General features: G+C 38.3%; 1 protein-coding gene across 2 annotated transcripts in view; it reads right to left on the bottom strand.

The window, feature by feature from the left end:
• Positions 1–22,447, bottom strand: part of ATG2B (autophagy related 2B) — a 78,245-nt gene extending 55,798 nt beyond the window's left edge. The window contains exons 1-11 of one of the 2 annotated variants that reach the window (XM_082843861.1): positions 21,844–22,447; positions 14,360–14,522; positions 10,789–10,941; positions 9,712–9,814; positions 8,039–8,201; positions 7,098–7,277; positions 4,875–4,971; positions 3,783–3,968; positions 2,595–2,749; positions 2,397–2,502; positions 1,384–1,645 (exon numbers count right to left, since the gene is read on the bottom strand). In XM_082843861.1, the coding sequence (XP_082699987.1) occupies positions 1,384–1,645; positions 2,397–2,502; positions 2,595–2,749; positions 3,783–3,968; positions 4,875–4,971; positions 7,098–7,277; positions 8,039–8,201; positions 9,712–9,814; positions 10,789–10,941; positions 14,360–14,522; positions 21,844–22,005 (1,730 nt within the window). In that variant the 5' untranslated portion in view covers positions 22,006–22,447. The remainder of the gene's footprint in view (positions 1–1,383; positions 1,646–2,396; positions 2,503–2,594; positions 2,750–3,782; positions 3,969–4,874; positions 4,972–7,097; positions 7,278–8,038; positions 8,202–9,711; positions 9,815–10,788; positions 10,942–14,359; positions 14,523–21,843) is intronic. The other variant, XM_082843862.1, reaches the window with a different exon arrangement.
• Between the last annotated feature and the right edge of the window lie 60 nt (positions 22,448–22,507).

Raw genomic sequence — 22,507 nt, 5'->3', positions numbered from 1 at the left:
AACCAGAAAGACTGCTTCAAATTCCCCATTCCCTGACATAAGATAAAGAAATCAGATCTGCTGATAAGAAATCACCCAGGACATATTTCCCAACACTGCCCTTCCCTCTTCTACATTTTAAAATTTACACTTCAGGGCTTCCCTGGTGGCACAGTGGTTGAGAGTCCGCCTGCCAATGCAGGGGACACGGGTTCGTGCCCCGGTCCGGGAGGATCCTACATGCCACGGAGCGGCTGGGCCCGTGAGCCATGGCCGCTGGGCCTGTGTGTCCAGAGCCTGTGCTCCGCAACGGGAGAGGCCACAACAGTGAGAGGCCCGCGTACCGCAAAAAAAAAAAAATTTATGCTTCAGTGGATAAAATCTTCCAAATCTGTAAAATATATGTACATAGTTTCTTAAACTTATCTAGAAGGATCATGCAATGTTTTTAAAACTTTAGTCAGTGGGACTCAAATGAAGGTCTACCTCTAGTTTTTGTTGCATTTATTGTATTTCCTACTGGCAGATATTTGAAACCTTATCAAAAATATGAAGAAAAAATGTTTTTGCAGCTTTATTATAAATATTATGGTCCTAACCTGTAGAGTTTCTGTTGCTAGATATAAAAACTACTTTGTATATTAATTTTAATACTTCAAAAAAGTTAAAGTTAAAATGAAAGCCCAAAGCGTTTTCTAAAAATAGTAATATATGTGCCTAAGCCATTACATAAAATAACATATGAATGGACAATTTATAGGTCACTCTCATGTTAAAATGAATAGTATTTGCACATTAACAATATTATATGTACTGATAAACTTAATTATCTCCTCATCTATTAGGACTCAACCCATAAAAAGATCAGTGGCTATTTGAACAGCTTTGTTTTTTGTTTTTTTTTTAAGCAGAAGTTGAAAATGTAGCGTCCAAGCTCAGGATGAGCCTTGGCATCATTTCCCACCCCATGGCCAGCAGCGTATGAATCACTTTCAAGTCCCTTTGCATTAGCCCATTCTACGCTCACCACCACTGCCATCTCTACTAAACCTGTGACAGTAAGAACTATTTTTATGATCATAATGGTGTCAGTGGGGAATGAAGGCAAAATGTGGGCAAAGAAACTTGACAAGAGCAGGGCAGGGAACTAAAGAAAAGATAATTTAGACAACCCCAAATTATATAGATCTTGTATCTGAATGTTTCACATGCCAAATAACCTGAATGAGAGATTCTATGGTAAACATCTTTGCAGCACTGCAAGAAAACCACACTCACTCCACTCATTTACAAATATTTAAATGTGAATTGGAAAAACAAATGGAGATAGGTAGGTATTGTAGATAAATGAAAAGTCCACATTTGGTTCTTTTTCAAGGATCATTAATAAATACAAGAGTTTACCTAAGGTGATCATGTGAGCAAGCTTCTGCAAATACCGCTCGGAAAGACTTAAAATCTTCTGTTGAAAATCCTGCTGGATCAATCTTTTCTATACAAGTAAAGAAAGCTATCGCCATAGGTGTCAATGGATTAAGGTTCAATGATGTTTCAGGTGGAGATAAAGGATCGATGTGAAGCACAGAGATTGAAAAAGTTCCCACAGCTAGTCTAAAAATAAATTCAGGCCTGGATTCATCCACTGAAACAGATCTAGAGGGGAGAGCTGAAATACATGTGTTAAAATTATATTCATAAAAAAGTTAATACTTAAAACAATCCATTATATCAAAATAGTAAAACATTATAAAACATTTACTCATGTGTTAATTATAAAACATTTACTCGTGTGTTAATTTTAAAATTAAACCTGAGGTTTTAGTCTCAAAAAACATGTGATCACACATTTTGAGTGATAGTAAACGAGTAAAATAAACTAATCTTTCTGCATTTTATATCCAAGATCCTTGATACTTGAAGTACAAAAAAAAAATTGTTACAATAGGAAACATATGAACAAAACTTTTGCATTAATAAAACTGTATTGGAAAAAGTCAGAGATTAACCAAAAGCTGCTCTTCAAATTTTCCTTTAAGCCTGTGTCTATTTCAATTAAATTTTGCAGAAAAGAAACTTGAGGTTCTCTTTCAAGGAAAGTGTAAACGTGAAACAAAAATCAGATAGTTGATTGAGACCCCTAAACTGTAATAATAATATGAAACTTCTGGCGTACTTTTTACTAAAAATATTTAAGTATTTAAATACACAAAGAATACAATAAATAGGCACCTATTCGGAAACACTTCACAGTGAATTGTTCAACAATGCTTCATTTTGTTTCTAAATTTTGTTAAATAGCCTAGACCAAAGAAAATTTTATGAAAAAGAATAGAATGGCATTTTTTAAAAACAATTTAATTTTTAAGTTTTTAAAAATTCCAGGGGAAACTATCAACAAATGTCTTTTTTTTACTTACCAGTCTTCTGTAAAGATGCTGGGTGAACTAGGCTGGATGGTAATGCTGACCCTCTTACTGGCTGTTCTTTATGATGATCAAGGAAATCTCCCCAAGTTGGCTGAAGCTATAAAATAATTTTTTTAAAGCACATGAATAAAGTGCAAAATTTTAGAAGCAACTTTTCAAGAACAGAACAAAAATTAATTAATACTTTACCACAGTAGTACTTAACGGAGATCCTGCTGGTGTGTTTGTATATGTACTAGTTAATGATAACTCAAGGTCCATATTTGGGGGTTCCCCAAGGGGTGGAAGAGAAGAGAGACTATGGGACATGTCCATATCAGCCATGGAGAAGAAAACTTCTTCTTCTAGACAGAATTAAACTTTGTCAGTTTTATTATAATTCCAATTCACATCTTTAAATAAGTTCATATATATTAATATCATATTCTTCCCTCAGGTTATCTGAGATATAGTGATGTCCTAAATTTTATGTTACTTCAAATGGGGTAATTTCTTTGGAACCAAGATATTAATGTCATAGTAAAAACTCAACTGAATATAGATTAACAAAAGGTTAAGCTAGCCCACTGGTGAACTTTTTAAAAAAATATATGATAAGCTGCATTACATGGTATAATGTAATGTCATTAACTGTCATATGATTTAAAATAATCCAGATTTTTAAATAGTATAAATATCTTGCAATCTCTGGTTTCATATGGATACAGCTATTTCTTAAAAAAAAAAAAAGAGTTGAATATTTTATTTAGAATTCTATTTATGTTTTACTTCTTTCTAGAGACTCTTTTACCCTCATGCAAATGAAGTTTCTTATGGCCAAAATAAGTAGACTTGAATTTTTTATTTAATTCAAATCAAAAATTGAATCAAAAAATTGAGTAGACTTGAATTTTTTATTTAATCAAAATTCCATACTTAAATTGATTCTTATTATTCGTGGTATTAGTGCTTACACATTCTGAAATGCAAAGTAAACTGGGTAAAGATTATATTTACATTTAATTGATAGAAAGATTAATGGACAAAGGTTTCTATGTAAAGAAAACTACTGTAAATCATTATGTGAGCACATAAGAATTTGACAAAATGAATAACTACCCCCAATTTATCTTCTGTGTAAATCCACATTTTTAATTGACTTTCCTTAGAATAAATCATGATTTACAAAACAAAACTATACAATCAAAAGGGATACTGCAGCACATGCGTGCCAGTGCATCACTGTAAGGCTGTGGTTGGATCAACTTATAAATTTAAACCTTCTTGGATCTTCAGTTTTTTCATTACTAAACTCCATTTTACAGCAGCCAAAATTAAGTTTACCTTGCTCTATGATGATAATGTATGATTCTGAAGTCAACTTTTTGAGTTGCTTACCCCGGCTAGAAGGTGTACGAGCTGTTTCTGTCTCATAAAAGCTTTGCTCTGAGGATACACCCGCAGAGAGGGAATCTTTCCTCAAATAATACCGGTTTAATTCCATTTGAATTCGATATTCATCTTCTTGCTGCATGGGTCGATTTTTTCTGTCTTTATTAGCTAACCCGATTTTGCTTGAATTTTCTACAAGTATACAAAAGGAAAGCAAAACAGTAATTAAATTTGGAGTTAATTAATCATTTCTCTCCCAACCCACTTATCCAATATCAATGGCAACTCAGTCAGTGCAAAACCAGCACTATTTAATATTAACTGGAGATCTAAGCAATAGCTCTAAGCAGCTAGCTAGGAATCAGAAGATCTGATCTCTGATAGATAAGTCATTAAAAATTTTAAGTGCGTGCTATTGAATGTGTTTAAGAATTACACCTTCTCAGTTGTATGAAGTACTACCCCCAACCAAGGAAGTAAGCCAGTCAGTTCTGAAAATGTTATGTATATGATACAAAGAATCTGAACTCCAATTTGTGCCAGGATAATACAATTTGAAAGATCCAATCAAATTTAACTATTGAGGATTCTTATTCACAATACAATACAGTTTTTTTTCTTTTTTGGCTGCATTGGGTCTTCGATAAAAGAAAGCCGGGCACGGGCTTTCTCTAGTTGCAGCGAGCAGGGGCTACTCTTCATTGCCGTGCGTGGGCTTCTCATTGCAGTGGCTTCTTTTGTTGCAGAGCACGGGCTCCAGGCATGTGGGCTTCAATAGTTGCAGCACACGGGCTCAGTAGTTTCAGCATGCAGGCCCTAGAGTGCGTGGGCTTCAGTAGTTGCAGCACGCAGGCTGAGTAGTTGCGGTGCACAGGCTTAGTTGCTCCGTGCTTGTGGGATCTTCCCAGACCAGGGATCGAACCTGTGTCCCCTGCATTGGCAGGCAGACTCTTAACCACTGTGCCACCAGGGAAGTCCCTAAAAAACAGCTTTAAGTTCACACATTTCCTATATGGTAATACAATTCCCTATTTGTATGCTATACATTTTAGCTAAAAAGTTTTAAAGAATTAGAAATAATAACAGAGTTATACTTGCCTGGTCCAGCAATAGCTGCTAACATATCCAAAAGCAAGTGCACCTGCCTTGGCGACAGGAATAGATGTATAGAGTCTATCTGTCCATCAATATCCAACTTGAAAAAAAAAAGAAAACTACTCAGGATGAATACTCTTTATAAACTCATCATGACAAATCCCAGTACATTTTAATGCACTAAGAGGAATACTGATCATTTAGCCTTGGATTCCTTTACCTATTCTCTCTACTAATCCACACAATCTAAATGAAAAGATATAAGGCCAACAACTGTTGTTTTAAGAGGGAAAATCCTCCTGAGAAATTCCATGTTGGCAAGTCCAATGTCATACTTTGTGTCTCTCTGAGTTTTCTGAGTATTTCAGGTATTTGAGGAGGCCTTAAGATACAGTCTCCAAGAAAGAATATCTATAGCAGTAACAGAGTAATCATTCCCATCATGATTTCAAAAGACCCAAATCATAATCTTTAAAGCTTGATTCAAGCCAAGAGCAAATAAAGTTGGCTTTCATAAGTTTGCCCACAGATCACACTCCTTTGTAGAACATGCAAGGACCTTCTCTATCAACAGTGTGTCCCTGTGAATGCCCTCTGTGCTCCACAAAGCCCACTCTCCACTGGGCATGGAGCCACAGCAGAAAGAGGGGGCTCATGTGGAACTCCCTTCTCTTTTCCAACTCCCTGTCCATTTTTCCTTCTAGAAATAAAAGCCCGATCCCACTCTCACCCTGATTCTTTTGGAGTATACTCTGACAAAAGCAATTACTCTGTTCTCTACATCACATTCCGGAAAGTTGAATATGCTCGCCTTACTTTTCATTCACCTCCTCTTATTTCTAATGTTAACATGGACTCCTATTATCTATATGCCATTATACAATTTAAAAATAATTCAATTAAGAAAATACTTATATTTGGGAAATGGCATCTTTCCCAGGCGAAAAACAAATTTCTTCTGATTGTAAGAACAAAAAATAAAATAAATTACATAGTGACTTTGAGAAATTTCCATGATCTAACTAATAAAATAATACATTCTCCAATAATAATAATAATCATTATTACCAACTTTTTTTTTGCGTACTGGGGCACTGTGTTAGATGCTTTTATTTCCTCTAATTCTTAGTACTGTTCCTGTCTTACAGATGAGAAAACAGTTCACAAAGATTAAGTGATTTGCGCAAGGCCATCTAACAGATCCAGAGCCAGGATTTTAAGCTAAGCTGACCCGCGGAGTGCTGGTTTCATGGGGCCTCCTTACTGACTGCTGACATCCCAGGCCATAAATCAACAACGAGTTAAGGCTGGGGACAGTGGGAAGATCTCTTTTTGATTATATGCTGAACTTAAAACCTTTCTATGTATGTTCACATGTACTCAGTGGCTCCCTCTTCCACATTCCCACAGCCATGTCTATGCCCTTATTTTATCTTTTATTAAGACAAAGATTGCATTCCGTTCATCTCTGCATCTGTCCCAAGAACTTGTATGGGGTCTGGCATACAGTAGTCACTCAAATGTCTAGAGCTAGTTAGATAAGTGAATATACAAATAAATAAACCCCGATATCTTCTCAAACTACATTTTACACAGATTATATGGAAGATTAGTTTTCAGAGTCTGAAAATAATACCTGACAGACACATTGTTAACTGACTAAATACATGCAAGTTTCCTGATTCTCCAGACTGTTCAATATTGTTCCCTAAGAAATGAGTACAGTTGTCTTTACACTGTCTTCAAAAAGCTATGAGACATCATGAAAAAAATCAATTTCTTTTCATAAGTATTATAAAAATGGACATTCCATTCAAAATACACATAGGTGGATAGTTTTACATACATGTGATTAAACATCCCCTTCAGTCAACTTGCTTTCCCAATCTCTCCTTCCTTTAACTTTATCATTTGATGACGATAGAGATTCTTTAAGATATTCCCAGTTATCTGAACTAATGAATGTTTCTAAAAGTGGAGGAAAGTAAGCATAGGAGACAGCTTCAAATCCTGAGCTGCAGCAGATGGGCAGAAAGCCCGTCTTCACCCGAACTCTGTCACCTACAGACAGAAGCACCAGCTGAGAGTAAAAACGCTGACTCCAAGACCGTGGCCCCCTCGTCACAGGGTAATTTACAGCAACCAATCAGTGGGTCCCTGCATAGAGTAAAGGATGCCTATGGCTTTCTTCTGTTTTTATCTACAGAAAATAGAACAAATACTTACCTTAGCTCCAGGAAGTACCTCATTCTGTTTCAATGTGAGACTCAACCCCAAACTACCGACTAGCCCTCCAATCTGCACCGGGTCAGAGGGTGCTGCCTCTGGCAAACTCCTAGTTAGTTGTGGGTGTGGCTCATAAACAATTCTGGGACTCCAGCTAGGGGACAGCTTTGGCTCAGCTTCCTACAGTAAGGCAATAAGAAAAAAAGCAATTCTTTAAAATACCTTAATGTAAAGAAACTGAAATGCAAAATACAATTGTCAGTTTAAGAAGAATAAAGTATTTGACATGAAAACTGTATGATGTGACAATGGATAAACCAGTATTGTAGAGCTACCATGAAACAGCACAGTACCTTAATAAAGGCAAATCATGGAAAAGGACTTTATGAGTAAAGCACAGTCTCTGTTCAAGTTCCATAATAAGGAAATTTAATAGACATTCTATAATTAAGAAAATAAGATTTGTGAAATAAAGTAAAAGATAAATCATTGAGTGACTAATTTATAAAAGGACTCTCCAATCTTAGAAGGGATTAACAAAGAGTTCCTTAATTATAAAACTTCTTTAAGATATGACTTGTAAGATACATTTTCAGTAATACATTCAGCATGTAAGGTAAATGTGAACATTACTTGATTTTATGTTTTTACTGTAAAAAGGGTATTAGATGTTAATATATCATTTCCCTCTAAGACACAGAATCCAGTGTTTATCTAAGTAATACATAGCAAACTGGCAGAAATGGCATTAATTATAAATGTGAGTATTCTTAAATCTCCAAAATATATGCCCCCATTACTGAATATTTGTGTTAACTCTCACATCAGACGGAAACCTATTAGTACATATTACATATCCTAGGAAATTTTAAAAACCCTCATGTAAACCTTTCAAAAATCTATGATCTTGGTTTTTTGGTTTTTTGTTTTGTTTTCCTTACCGCTGGTGCAGTTGAACAAACTGGGGAAGATTTTGCTGATGCAGAAAACTCATCCCAGAAGAGAGACACTCCAGAGAGCTGAAGTAACTTGTGAGCAAAAGCTGTGGGTTGATGTACATTAATACCTGAGGACTCGTCAGCAGTTTCATCACAGTACATGGTTCTGAAAGTTAAAAACAAAAAGAGCATTTGCATAAAACTCCTAGGAAAACCTACTTGCAATTATAAGAAATGCACATCGCTGTTGAAGTTAAAGGAATTTTTCAAGTGTTAGCTCTTCTTAGAATATATCTAAAAGGTGGGTCAGCATTACCATGCTTTACTACAGTAAATATTTTCACGAAGAGACATTAAGCCCAACAAGGTAATGTTTTGAGGCTCCTAAATTTGGGGGGAAAAATTAATAACTTCCTAAAGTTAGTTTCAAGGAAAACAACTCCTGTCTCCCTCACAAACATCTCTTGGTTAACAGTGACAGCATTTGGCTCCAAGTCACAAGTCTGACATCACATTTCTTTTTTTTTTTTTTTTTGCGGTACGCGGGCCTCTCACTGTTGCGGCCTCTCCCGTTGCGGAGCACGGGCTCCGGACGCGCAGGCTCAGTGGCCATGGCTCGCGGGCCTAGCCGCTCCGCGGCATGTGGGATCTTCCCGGACTGGGGCATGAACCCGTGTCCCCTGCATCGGCAGGCGGACTCTCAACCACTGCGCCACCAGGGAAGCCCCTGACATGACATTTCTTGAATTCCTGTAACTATTCTATGAGTCCTTATGACTCATCTTCAGCTTAAGTAAAATATTGTGGTGCTAAATGCATGAGATTTTAGAAATTTTTTAAATATACCATTTTAAGGTAATGCAACCTAATTTCAAAGATCTGTTAACAGTAACTGTTTCACTAATAGCTATGTTTTGTGAAAGACAGAAACCAGAACTCAATAAAGGCCCCCAACAGATCCACATACAAAGTATCTTTGGTGCTCGGTGTACCTACTTCTTTCTGCTTATCTCTGCTGGCAGCTCATGTGGCATTAAGACACAGGTGAAGAGTTACTACCTCAAAACAACACTCAGTAGTGGGTATGTAAATCAATCCCTGTTTTAGAGCTATTTATAGGTGCTCCAAGTGGGCAAACACAGAAAACGAAAAGTGATGTGTTTACATCTTTTTAAGTAAATCACTATTGTACATATTGACCTTAAAATACCCTCACAGAATCTTCAAAGAAAACAACAGTCTTAGCCTAAAGCAGCACATAGACCAAATAAAGCAAAGCAAAAAAGCCTATCACATTAATGAGACACATCTAAATAGCACATTGTTCATATGAAAAAACTGAAACTCTCCAACAGGAGTACCTTAAATTTAGTACCACTGAAATAGTCATTATTTCAATTTGATATTAACTAAAAGAGAATTACCTGCTTTGTGAAATCAAATATTCAGAGCATTATATTATACACAATTATACCCCAACTGGTACTTTCAGTTTTCAATAATGGGATTAGACCACAACTTGGAGAAAAGCACTTTACTCAGAAATAATGTAATATATTAACTTAATACAAGCACCTCTAAACTCCAAAAGCATCCTGAAATCTAATGAGAGTCAGATTTTATTATTTACAAAGAAAAGAACAGGGTAATTTGCTTTCAGATATAAGAAGTCTTACCTTTCTATTCGAATTTCAAGTGCAGTTCCAGTTTTGGAATTTTCTGGCACATGTTCAATTCTCAAGACAGTGTCTATAAAAGTGACTTTTACTCTTCTTAGTACTAGAGTAAACAGGTAACCGTCAACATGAGACCATGTGTATACTAAATAAAAACTTCTAATGAAAGGAATAAATACTAAATTAGTTTAATAAGAACTTACAAAATAAAAGTTGAATTTCTTTCCTTTAAAAAATCCCCAAATCTTGAGCTTTGTAATAGATATTTTGCCTTGCTGAGCACTCACCCATGTTACATCTCAACCTGGGCAATGACTAACACTATCTGTTGAATTCTAATCCCTTCATTATGCAAGCATAATAAAATAAACAGAGGAGAAACTAGGGTAAAAAAGAACATGAAATTTAATTGAATACAGTAAGTCCCCTACATATGAACGAATTCCGTTCCGAGAGCGAGTCCAATTTTTTCCTAAGTCCAACAAAGTTAGCCTAGGTACCCAACTAACACCATCGGCCATATAGTTCTGTACTGTAATAGGTTTCTAATACTTTTCACACAAATAATACATAAAAAAACAAACACAAAAAATAAAGAAAACATTTTTAATCTTACAGTACAGTACCTTGAAAAGTACAGTAGTCCAGCACAACAGCTGGCACACAGGGGCTGGTAGTAGTACCAGCAGCTACATCACTGCTGTTTTTATGCTTGCTTCCAGACATCCTGGGCTTGAAATAAAGATACTGTATTACTGTACTCTACACAGTACTGTGCAGTAAAGTACACAAAAGCACAGTCACTTGAAGAGGATGCACACACGTGACAATGTACACCAGACACGTGAACTAACTTACGTGATTGGACATGTGAACGCAGGTTCACATCTTTGAAAGTTCGCAACTTGAAGGTTTGTATGTGGGGGATTTACTGTACAATTTTTAAAATAACCTCAATTCTAAAGTTCTGAAGTAAGAATAACAATTCTTTTAAAATCACTCAAATGAGTTTTTCTTATACAAGCCTTACTACTAAGTAAAATCTAAAATTTTTGAAAATACTCAATAATGCCAAACCTGTTTCAATGGTTTCAGCAAACTTTTCAAGTCCTTCAAAAGGCTGGGATCCTTCTCCTTGTTCATCTGTTAGTTTCTGGCTAAGACATTCTTTTGCCAATTGCATACTGCTGGTCATGAAACTTGACCAATACATAGGCTCAGAACCAGTTGCTGCAGAAAATATAGATTAATCCTAAATAACTTCTCACAGTTACAACAAAGCCATTTCTTAAAATCACACATTTCAAACAGATAAATTCTTAATCCTCCAAGAGATATTCAGCATCATGGTGTCACCCAGGGATACAATAGTCTAGAAATTACTCCTAAGATTTAAACATCACCTTATAATAACTGAGAAGGAAAAAAAAAATCACAGATAAAAGTCCAGAGACACATGTTCTCATTACATGATATATATCTGACAAATATTAATTCACATATTCATTCAAGTATTTAATGGATATTTTATATGAGTGGTATTGTTCAAAATACTGTAGAGCAGGGGTCAACAAAATTCCTGCAAAGGATCAGACAGTAAGTATTTTAGGCTTTGTGGGCCATATGGCCTCTATCACAACTACTCAACTCTCTCACTCTAGTACAAAAGCAGCCAGAGAGAATGAATGAATGAATATGTGTATATATGGTGATGTTCCAATAAAAATTTATTTACAAAAACAGATGACAGACCAGATTTGGTGTGCAGGCCATAGTTAGCTGACCCTGCTATAAAAGAAAGAAAAATAAAATAATTATTAATTCTGCCCTCAAAGAGACTACAAGATAGTAGAAGAAATGAGATAAAATTAAGAAGATTTAATAGCCAACTACTGAGTGTCAACAGAAAATATTATGCTAGCTAAGAGAAGAGGCTAAATCTTCTGGCTGAGGGAATTCACAGGAAAGGAGAGAGAGCAGTTGGCCTAGGCTTCAGAAGGTTACTATAAATGCAGATAAAACAGAAGAGCATCCTTGGAGAAGGAACACACGAACTGCGAAGAGTCCTTTCCAGATCCTCCCTTATGAGAGAATTCCACCACACTTCCTTATGTTATTCAAAACAAACTGACAGAGATTACTAGAATTATTGTCTTCTAAAATTAAAAGTCCTTTTAATGAAATGTTTTTAAAATAAGGATAAAATATTTGACTTTCCTTAGTAAAGTATTACTGTATCTACTCAGCTTGGTTAAAATATAAAATATTCTTGTTAATTAAATACCAGATTATTAAGAATTTCCATGCATAGATTACCAATTTTAAAAATACAGATACTAAATTTTACTAAGCATAACTTAAACGGTGTTTCAGGCAGCACTTGGGATCATAATTCTTCAAATATATCTTTACAAACATCACTTGTCACTGAAAGAATTTAAGTTCATAATTTAACATGATTCACCATCATGACTTTACTAGCTTATACATAAACACACACTCTTTGCAGTAGACAATCCAAGACACAACATAGCACAGTGGTTAAGAATAGGGGCTCCAGAACTAGACTGCCTAGATCCAGATCCCATCTTTTCCATTTAATTAGCTATAACCTTGGACAAGTTATTAAACCTAGTATTTATGCTTCAATTTCCTATTCGGCAAAATGGAGATAATTAAAAGTATCTATGTCAAAGAGTTACTCTGAGGATAGTACTTGTAAACCACCCAGAACAGTATCTGGCATGCAAGAAGCACAGTATACATGTTTGATAAATCAGAAAACACCATATGTGTAATTAAAGCTACCACACGCATATATTTGTAAACAATGACTTGCTACCAGTTTAAATCTTTTCCTTCCCAAAGTTTTCTTCTGAAAATTTTCAGTCCTAAGAAAGAGGTGTACAGTGAACACCTGCATACCCTACACCTAGATTCATCAAGATTACACACACACTGAGACTTCCCTGGTGGTCCAGTGGTTAAGAATCCACCTTCCAATGCAGGGGACGTGGGCTCAATCCCTGGTCGGGGAACTAAGATCCCATATGCTGCGGGGCAACTAAGCCCACGTGCCACACCTAGAGAGTCCATACGCCGCAACTACTGAGCCCGCGTGCTCTGGAGCCCGCATGCCACACCCAAAGAAGTCCGCGCACGGCAACGAAGAGCCCACACACCGCAACAAAGACCCAGTGCAGCCAGGAAAAAAAAAAAAAAGATTACATACACACTCTCCAACTTTCACTGAACTATTTGAAGGTAAACTGCAGACATCATAACACTCACTCCTAATGACTTCAGCATGTAACTCCTAAGAACAGGACCAGTCTCCTGCAAAAGCTCAATACCATTAACACAACCAAGCAACGTAACATTGACAAAATATCATACATACATTCAATACCCAAATTTCCCCAGCTGCCTCAATAACACCCTTCATAGGAAAGAAAGAGAGAGAAAGAGAATTATGTACTGCAATTAGTTATTCCTGTCTTTAGTCTCCTTTGATCTGAACAGTTCCTCTACCTTCATTGTCTTTCATGACTTTTTTTTAACAGTACCAACCAGTTAGTTTATAGAATTTCCCTTATTTTGGATTTGTCTGACTGCTTCCTTGTGATTTGATTCAGATTAAGCACTTTTAGCAGGAATAATACATAAGTGATCACGTCTTTCTCAGTCCCTCAGTCAGGACACACATGATGTCAGGTTAACCCATTATTGATGAGGTTAAGCTTGATCACTCAGTTATGGTGGTGATTGTCAATTTTCTGCACGGTAAAAGAAACTTTTTCCCTCTGCAAATAATATGTAAACAGTGGGAGATATTCTGATACTGTCTAAATATCTACCCAGTTTTTCAACAACCCTTCACCGAACGGTATCAGCATTCATTGATGATCTTGATACCATTAATTTTTACTATGGTGGCTGGAAACATGGGGATATTCCAGCATTTTTTTTATGTTTCTAAGTAGTAGCAATGAAGAGCTTTCCCTTCTCCTTGCCCCCCTTACATACTTATTTGTATTGACATGGACTTAGGGGTTGTTTTTATTTAGTGTGTTATAATCCATTATTTTCATTATCCTTTTTGATGCCCAAGTTTTCCAGATTTGGCCAATGGGAGCCCCTTCAAGCCCAATCCTGTGTCCTTTTAACATTTCTCCATCAATCTTGGAGCACCTCCTTGCTTTCTGGCACAATACTTTGAATCTTTAAAACATAAGTCGCTTTTTATTCAGTATTGTGTAATAACTGATAATGGAAAAGAATTTGGACAATAATATATATACATATAAACATAAAAATATGTATAACAATCACTTTGCTGTACAATGCTGTGCATTGTAAATCAACTATACTTCAAGTAAAAAAAAAAGCATAAGTCACTTTAGATAATTGGTAACAAACAATTAAACCAATCATTATATACTAAAGTTCCTGTAGGTAAATAGAGACAGAAATAACTCTGAAGATACAATCACACGCCCCCCACGTGGACCACGCCCTAATATTATATCTACTGAAAATCTCACAAATACAATGCAAAATTAATACTGAATTTAACGCCATCAGGTTACTTTCCCAATCTCTGAAAATTAAAAATAGAAACAAACAGAAACACATAATATACACCTACCTAGGCGAGGTCTAGGTCGGAAGACCAGTTCTAACCCTTTCACTTCCAGTGCACAATTATCCTGCAGCAAGGAGCCCCATGGAACGGACAGAGAAATGGACTGTATGAATCCTTCAGTGACTTCTAAAGGCGCATCTGCTGACTCCAGGATCTCATTGAGACACTAAAGACAAAAAAAAAGTGCATTTTGAAATCACAAGAACAAGAACTTAAAATTGTTGACTTATTCAGAGATGCTAAACATGCTCATACATGTGTCAGGCACTCAGGATAAAGAAAGCAGAGACCAAGATAAGGATGATTCCTGGCCCTCACTAAGCTGACAAAACAGCTTACCACGAAAGACACATTTAACTAAAGTGGGATAAGTTGCATGACAGAGGAAATACACTGTACTATCTGAACGTGTAAAAGAACCTAACCTAGAGATACAAGGCAGGCCACCTGAGGAAGTGCTATTTAAAGCTGAGACCAGAAGGCTGAGGGGTTAACTGGACACAGTGGTCCAGAGAGAGACAATAGCATGTAGAAGGATTCAAAGAAGGCAGACGTCAGAGTGTACAAGCACACATATTTGAGATACAAGAGTTTGGGGCGGGGTGGGGGGCAGGTGTGGAAAAAGCTGCTTTAGGCTTTCCTGTAGCATGCCAGGGTGACGAGCATGCCAGGGTGACGAGCCAGAGATAAGGCTACATAGATAAGGGTGAATGGGATCCAAAAAGCCTTGTAATTAATGTTAAAGAGTCTGAAATTTATCTCAAGGGCAATGTGAAGCCAGTGAAAGATTTTAAGCAAGGGCGCCATGATGAAGATAGAACTTTTAGTGAGCCACTCCTGCTGGAGGAAAGCAAAACTCAAGCAGAAAGGATGTTATAAGTAAGAGAAACTAAAGTTTGCTTTGGCAAGGATAGTGGCAATGAGGCAAGTTAGAGGAAGATGGATTTCTGTAATATATTAGGAAGTAGAATTAATTATCATCCTGAGGGGTAAAGACAAGAAGGAATGAAGAATGACTCGCTGGGTGCTGGCTTGGGCAACAGCTTAGATAGGGGTGCCATATACTGAGACAGGGGAAGGGGAAGATGAAGAATTCAGTTCCAAAGAGAATATCTGAGCACACATCAAGGTGGAGATGTCTAGGAGGTCCAGAGCTCAGGAGAGCCATCTGGGCTTATAATACGGAAGGGCTTTATAAACACAGAGGGTAAATGAAACCACAGGGGTGAGCAGAGACAGCCTTTGGGAACTAATGTAGAGTAAAAAGACAAGAGGCTTAGGACAGAATCCTGATAAACACCAACATTTAAGAAAAAGGTTAAGAAAGAGGAACCTGCAAAGCAAACAACAACAACAAAAAAAGCAAACAGAGAAGTAGAAAGAAAATCAAGAGCCTCTTGCCCCAGAAAATTGTGGAAAGACAACATAAAGAGTGGTCAAGTGCAACGAGAACTAACAAGAAGTCAAAGCTTTTTAAATGTCCACTGAATTTAGTGACATTTAGCGTATAGGTAATCCCACTGACAGCAATTTCAGTGAAGTTTTAACTACAACAAAAGGAAGACAGATGGATGTAAATACAGTTAGTAGAATCATTAAATGGGTTTTTTTTGACAGACAATATACTTTTTAAATTAAAATAACAAAAATTTATTAAATGCCAGCCTACACGTAATGTGCTTCCTGTATGCTATGTTGCATAAGGGTAGTGTTGTAATTCTTTGTCTACAAACCTAACGTTGAACATTGAGATCTAGACTGGCTCACGTTCTATCACTGGAGGTTACTACTTTGATTTTTTTTTTTTTTTTTGCTGCACCACAGCATGCAGGATCTTAGCTCCCCAGCCAGGGACCCGTGGCCCCTGCAATGGAAGCACACAGTCTTAACCACTGGACCACCAGGGAAGTCACTGGAAGTTACTATTTTAATAGACTTTCTTCACAATGGTGTTTGTGTGATCCTACAGACTTCCTAAAGAGTATATGGGCATGGATGGTTTTAAGGTATAAAATTCCAGATCCCCAATCTCCAAATATATTCTTTCCTAAAATGGACCTTCCTGAGAAGGGTACTTAAAGCACTGGCATCATGTTGGGTCTCCTTTCCCATATTCCCTTGTACAGTCTCCCTTCTCCCACTGAGCCAAAAATGGCATATCTTTTTCCCTTCCTGAACCCTCCCTTACGCACTGCCTAGGATATAAAAATCTTCAGGCAGGACCAGCAATAAGTTTTCTGGTCTTTCCTCACCTTATATGTATTTTTGGCATTGCTATTCAAAGAAATTCAAAGAACAAAGTGATACTGCTACTGCAAAATCCCTATAATTCTCATCTACTTATTTAGGACAGCAGTGTTTCTCAAGCTTATAACTATTTTAAAAATTTAGAGTGAAATTTATGCTGAACCCTATCAAATTCTAGTTGTAAGTATATTCATCTATGGATACATGAACAAATCAGGGAAGAGGGGGAAACACACCCATAACATCAATAAATATATTTCCAATAAGTTTTTATGTTTAGTTATTCAAATGTATAATATATTTACATTGTTTTGATCAACTGCCCTTAACATTGTAATAACAGAACAATCCAGGGGAAAAATTCACTTAAAACCCAATGATTATGTGAAGGAGATACTGATAAGATCAATATGGTAAAAGCCCTAGAGCAACCACTAAAAAACTCAAAAAAAAAGAATCAATAGTGAAGAAATCATTATGGGAATTAAAATGTTACACTCGGGCTTCCCTGGTGGCGCAGTGGTTGAGAGTCCGCCTGCCATTGCAGGGGACACGGGTTCGTGCCCCAGTCCGGGAAGATCCCACATGCCGCGGAGCGGCTGGGCCCGCGAGCCGTGGCCGCTGAGCCTGCGCTTCCGGAGCCTGTGCTCCAAAGCGGGAGAGGCCACAGCAGTGAGAGGCCCGCGTACCGCAAAAAAAAAAAAAAAAAAAAAAAAAGTTACACTAGAAAATATTCACTTAATGCAAAAGAAAGTTGAATTGTGACACAAATTTTTAGTATGATCGATTTCAATTTAGTTACATGTTTTTATTATAGAGAAATGACAGCATGATCAATAAAAGATATAAGCATAAAATATACAAATTACAATAAAATCTTGCAGAGGAAGTTGGACGGACATATGAGTTCAATGGGAGAACATACAATGTTAAATTTCCAACTATTAATGGTGACCTTATTCAAGCATATTTAAATATATAATGGCAGGTATTTAGATCTTACTGGGTAAAAAAACTATATTTTTATTATATCAGTATTTACATTATCCTTACAACTATTTAAACTTATAATGAAAACATTTTAAAGTCGATTTTAAAATGTACAAGGAATATGTTAGTGTTTCAAAAATTTTTTAAAGAAAACTGGGCAAACATATTTGAAGAATAGTCTTCTAAAACACAGTCTTTTAAAAGACAGTAGCTCGGTCACTTACTAGCTGGGTGGCTTTGGACAAGGTTTTAACTTGAGTCACAATTTCCTCATCCATAAAATAGCGATACTACCAGTTTAAGGTTATTGTGAGTGTAAACGAAATAACGTGTAAAGCTACCAACATGGTTCCTGGTACCAAGTAAACACTCTGTAAATGCTGATTATTGTTCTTTGCCTTCCACAGTGCCTACCTAGTACAATGATGAGCACTACTAGGAATTCAAGGTGTGCTTGGCAGGATGAAGAAAAGCAAACATTACGTTATATGCTTCTTTTTGATACCGTAAGACTAACTAGGAAAAGAATACATCCTTATTAGTTTAAGCCCAGGCGTAAGAATTCAAATAAAACAGACTTAAAAGTCGTACTATACTTAATGTACAAATGGGCATTGCACTCTCACTCAGGCCATACATCAGACTGGAACAAAGAGAAGACTAGCAGTTCCACAGTGGGAAGGGTGGTACCTTTGGCTGGATGGTCCATTTCAGTGCACTGACACTTGAGCTTACAGTCTACATAAGAAAAACAGACTTTTAAACTGAATCTTTGTGAGAGACAGAAAATGACAGTAACTTTCTGATTTCCTGGGTTTTCTTATGACCAAACATTTAGGAGTTGAATTTAAAGATAATAAGTAATTTTCTGCTTCACAAAGATTAGAATTTTAAATATGCCTACCTTTTATGTGATGACAAATGGCTATCAGTAGTACATGCTACCTAGCAGGTATAATCCAAACACAAAACACACTTAATCTGTCTTTTCAAAGTAAAGATACCACTTTATTAATGAGTGAGAAAAGTAGCTGCTTTTCAAAGGATTTTTGTACTATGGAGAGGACATTTTGAAAAATTATATTTGGAAATGTTTCCACTGTTACATGATCTCGTTGCTGAAAAAATGTCTATTAAAAACACTATTTTTTTAAGTCGTTATCTACACAGGTTACAAAGGTTTGAAAACATGAAAAATTAACTCAGTAAATTTAAAGTCTTCTTAAAACAGTTGTTTTTTTTTTTTTGCAGTATGCGGGCCTCTCACTGTTGTGGCCCCTCCCGCCGCGGAGCACAGGCTCCAGACGCGCAGGCCCAGCGGCCATGGCCCACGGGCCCAGCCGCTCCACGGCATGTGGGATCCTCCGGGACTGGGGCACGAACCCGTGTCCCCTGCATCGGCAGGCGGACTCCCAACCACTGCGCCACCAGGGAAGCCCTTTAAAACAGTTTTTTAAAAGGAGTTTTAAAGTTAACTATATATATATGTGTGTATATATATATACACATATATATATATAAATGCAACATGTCCCAATTAATTAGCAAGAATAATTGACTGAGATCAAGGAAGAAGGGAATCTCACAGGTGATTTCAACACAATCCTGCGCATAATTGATGACTGAGATTTGAAACATTAGGAATGTTGTCAATAATAGGATTCTCCCGTTTGGATCTATGAATCTTTGTGAGGTATCTTTTTATCTGTCATGAAAGTCCTTCAAATCAAATGTCAAAAGTAACTGAATTTGCAATCAGAAGTTTAAATAGTTGTATCTAAACGTCACACCAAGATTTATCTTAGTCATAAACACAGCACACTATAATGAAATAAAGAAACCAGCAACAGCCAATGTTTACTGGATACTTTATTTGACATTATCATTTTGGCTGGGCATATCCCTCACCTTCAAGAAGCAGAACAAAATATAACCTTCAGATTAAGTCCAACCATAAGTTACTTTTCCAATGATCCTGAAGTCAAACTGTAAAACTGAAATATTACCACCTCTGATTTCCCATGAAGATTAAATAAAACCTCGTAAATTACAGTGCCTAGTACAGTGCCTGAAATAAACAAATGCTCAGTTACATTAACTGCTCTTTCCTTGGCTTGAAGCCATGTGATTAATAAAGAAATAACACGCTTAGGAGTGAGACTTGAATTCTCACTATACCACTTGCTAGCTGTGTGACTTGAGGCAAATTATTTAACTCCATCTGTAAAATAGATATAATACCCACCATATAGGGTTAATGTGAAAAGTCATTAAAGAATAATGCAGGGGCTTCCCTGGTGGCACAGTGGTTAAGAATCCGCCTGCCAATGCAGGGGACACGGGTTCGAGCCCTGGTCCGGGAAGATCCCACATGCCGCAGAGCAACTAAGCCCGTGCACCACAACTACTGAACCTGTGCTCTAGAGCCGGCAAGCCACAACTACTGAGTCTGCGTGCCCATGCTCTGCAACAAGAGAAACCACCGCAATGAAAAGCTCACGCACCACAACGAAGACTAGCCCCTGCTTGCCACAACTAGAGAAAGCCCGCGCTCAGCAACAAAGACCCAACGCAGCCAAAAATAAATAAATAAATTTTAAAAAAAAAGAATAATGCATACGCACAACATTGTAAATCAACTACACTTCAATAAATAAATAATTAAAAAAGAATAATGCAGCCAAGTCCTTCAACCCAAAAAAGACTGTTAATAAATATCCAACCTTCCTCCTTAAAGACAGTCTATTCATAACTGTACCCAAAGGATAGACTTATGGGTCAATGAATTTTAAAATACCCATCAGAATCCTTATCTTTTGGTACGAATTACAGCAATGCAGTACCCTGACACAGTGCCTGGCACGGAGTGGATACTCCATTAATGTTTACTGAACTCGGGTGAATTACTATGTCCAATGTCACTTGGCTAACTGTGGCAGCATGGGCTAGCCTGGGTTGGAACTAGGTCCTTCTGCTACTCAAGCCAAGGCTTTTCCCACTATCCTGTGTACTCTCCCTAGTTTAGGTCATCCACTTGCTGATAAAATTACATGCTTATTTACACCAGCACAAATTAATTTAAGGGTCATAGTAAGGTGTCAGCATAATTTGAGTTTTTCAGGTTTCTACGGCTAAAGAAGTCACTACTCTGTTAAAATACTTTTACATAAAAGAAAAACAAACAAAAAAAAACCCACAAGCTTTTTACACAGCTTAAATCAAGGAAAAAAAAATATTTCCTTTTGTTTTGCCCAGCTACCACAGGAAAGTTACCTATATTGATGATTTCCTAAATGTAAACCGTGTTGGAATGTTTTCAGAATAGTAATACTTTAGAATGGTACAACCAACACAAACTGTAAGCCACAAACTCTAGTGGAACAAATAAGAGTTGGGGGAAGTGGGAGAGCCACTCCATTCTTGCCAAACTCAAGGCTGAATACACATGAAGTAAAATACTATGCACTGAAAACATACAGATGCAGGTTCAACTGTACATGAAGCACCTGTTAAGACGAGTCAACTCACAACCTCTGGATGACAAGCGGAAAACAGGTTTTTAAATGTCTGAACGCTGCAGCTTCAGCGCTTTTGCAACACCCGCTGTTATGATCTGTCACGTGAAGCAAACAGGCACAACCAAGCATCACTATTAGAGCCACACTACCGTTCACCGACTGGCCTTCTACACACAGTATCAAGCAAAAGCAGGCAAACCGGCAGAGGAGGCCTTCGCCTAACTTTCTTCCAGATGCCAAACGCTGTACGGAGGCCGCGGTGTGCAAGTAACCAACCCCAAGTAAATAAATGAATACCTAGGCATTCTGAAATCCCCAAAGGTCCTCCTCATCCTTAATCTTTCCAGAGTGTCATCCCATGAAATACGACTTGTTTGCACAGAACCCCGAGACCCGTCCTTCCCCAAAGGGGCAGCACTGATCACCTCCTTCCATGGACCCCTTTCAGCCAGATTCACAGACACCCCACCCCCGCCCAAACCACTGACTCCGCTGATTCCCACAGGGTAGACTCCATTACCTATGTTAAGTTTCTGAACACGTGATTTGGGAGAGCAAACTTGCTAGAAACAGATTACACGACACTTGAACACATTTCTCGGAGTACTGCCCCACCTGGAGCCAAACAATCCCCAGGGAGGGACTGAACGTCACCAATCTTGGATGACACTCGTTCGAATCGCGCTAAAGAGAAGACTGAGTCCCTCCCGGCTGGCCGCCGGCAGCTCTTACCCATTTGTCCAAGGGAACTTGGGCGAGGGACCCGGTGCCCTGGTACAGGTCCAGACTGAGCTGCTCCAGGCTCAGCTTCTCCTGCAGAAAGTGGCCCAGGTACCTCTGCAGGAGGTACCGACAGGCCCTCTTCTTGATGGACTCCGAAAACGGCCAAGGCATGACGAGGGCTGGCAGCTGGGCCGGCGGGGGCTGCGGACGGCTCCGGCCTGGGGGGTCCAGGCTCCGGCTCCAGGCCGCTGCTGTGGCTGCAGCGGCGTCTCAGGTCCCGGCCGGCGAGCCCAGGCCGCGGCGAAGCCTAAGCCCGGGGAGGCCCCTCCATGCCCGCTCGGGGCCGGGAATCCCTCAGGGAGACCCCATCACCTGTGCCGCGCCGCTCGCGCTAGGCCTGGCGGGGACAAGGCGCAGAGGAGTCCCCGTGACCCCAAGTCCGGGGGCTTCCGAGGGGGTCCTAGTCGGCCCAGAGAGAGGATGCAAGAGATCACGCGGGGAGACGGAAAGGCCTGAGGCCGGGGCTGAGGCGGACACCTCCACCGCCGCTGCGCGACGAATTTGTTGTCATCCACGGGGCGCGCTCCCGACTGCAGGACGCTACCGGCGCGTCCGCGAGACCCGGACTCCAGCGCGCGGCCGGGCAAGGCGGAAGTGACGCCACACAGGGGGC

Source organism: Leucopleurus acutus (assembly GCF_964270905.1).
Source record: "Leucopleurus acutus genome assembly, chromosome: 1".
Classification (NCBI taxonomy): Eukaryota; Metazoa; Chordata; class Mammalia; order Artiodactyla; family Delphinidae; genus Leucopleurus; species Leucopleurus acutus.
This window is presented reverse-complemented; position numbering and strand designations above follow the sequence as displayed.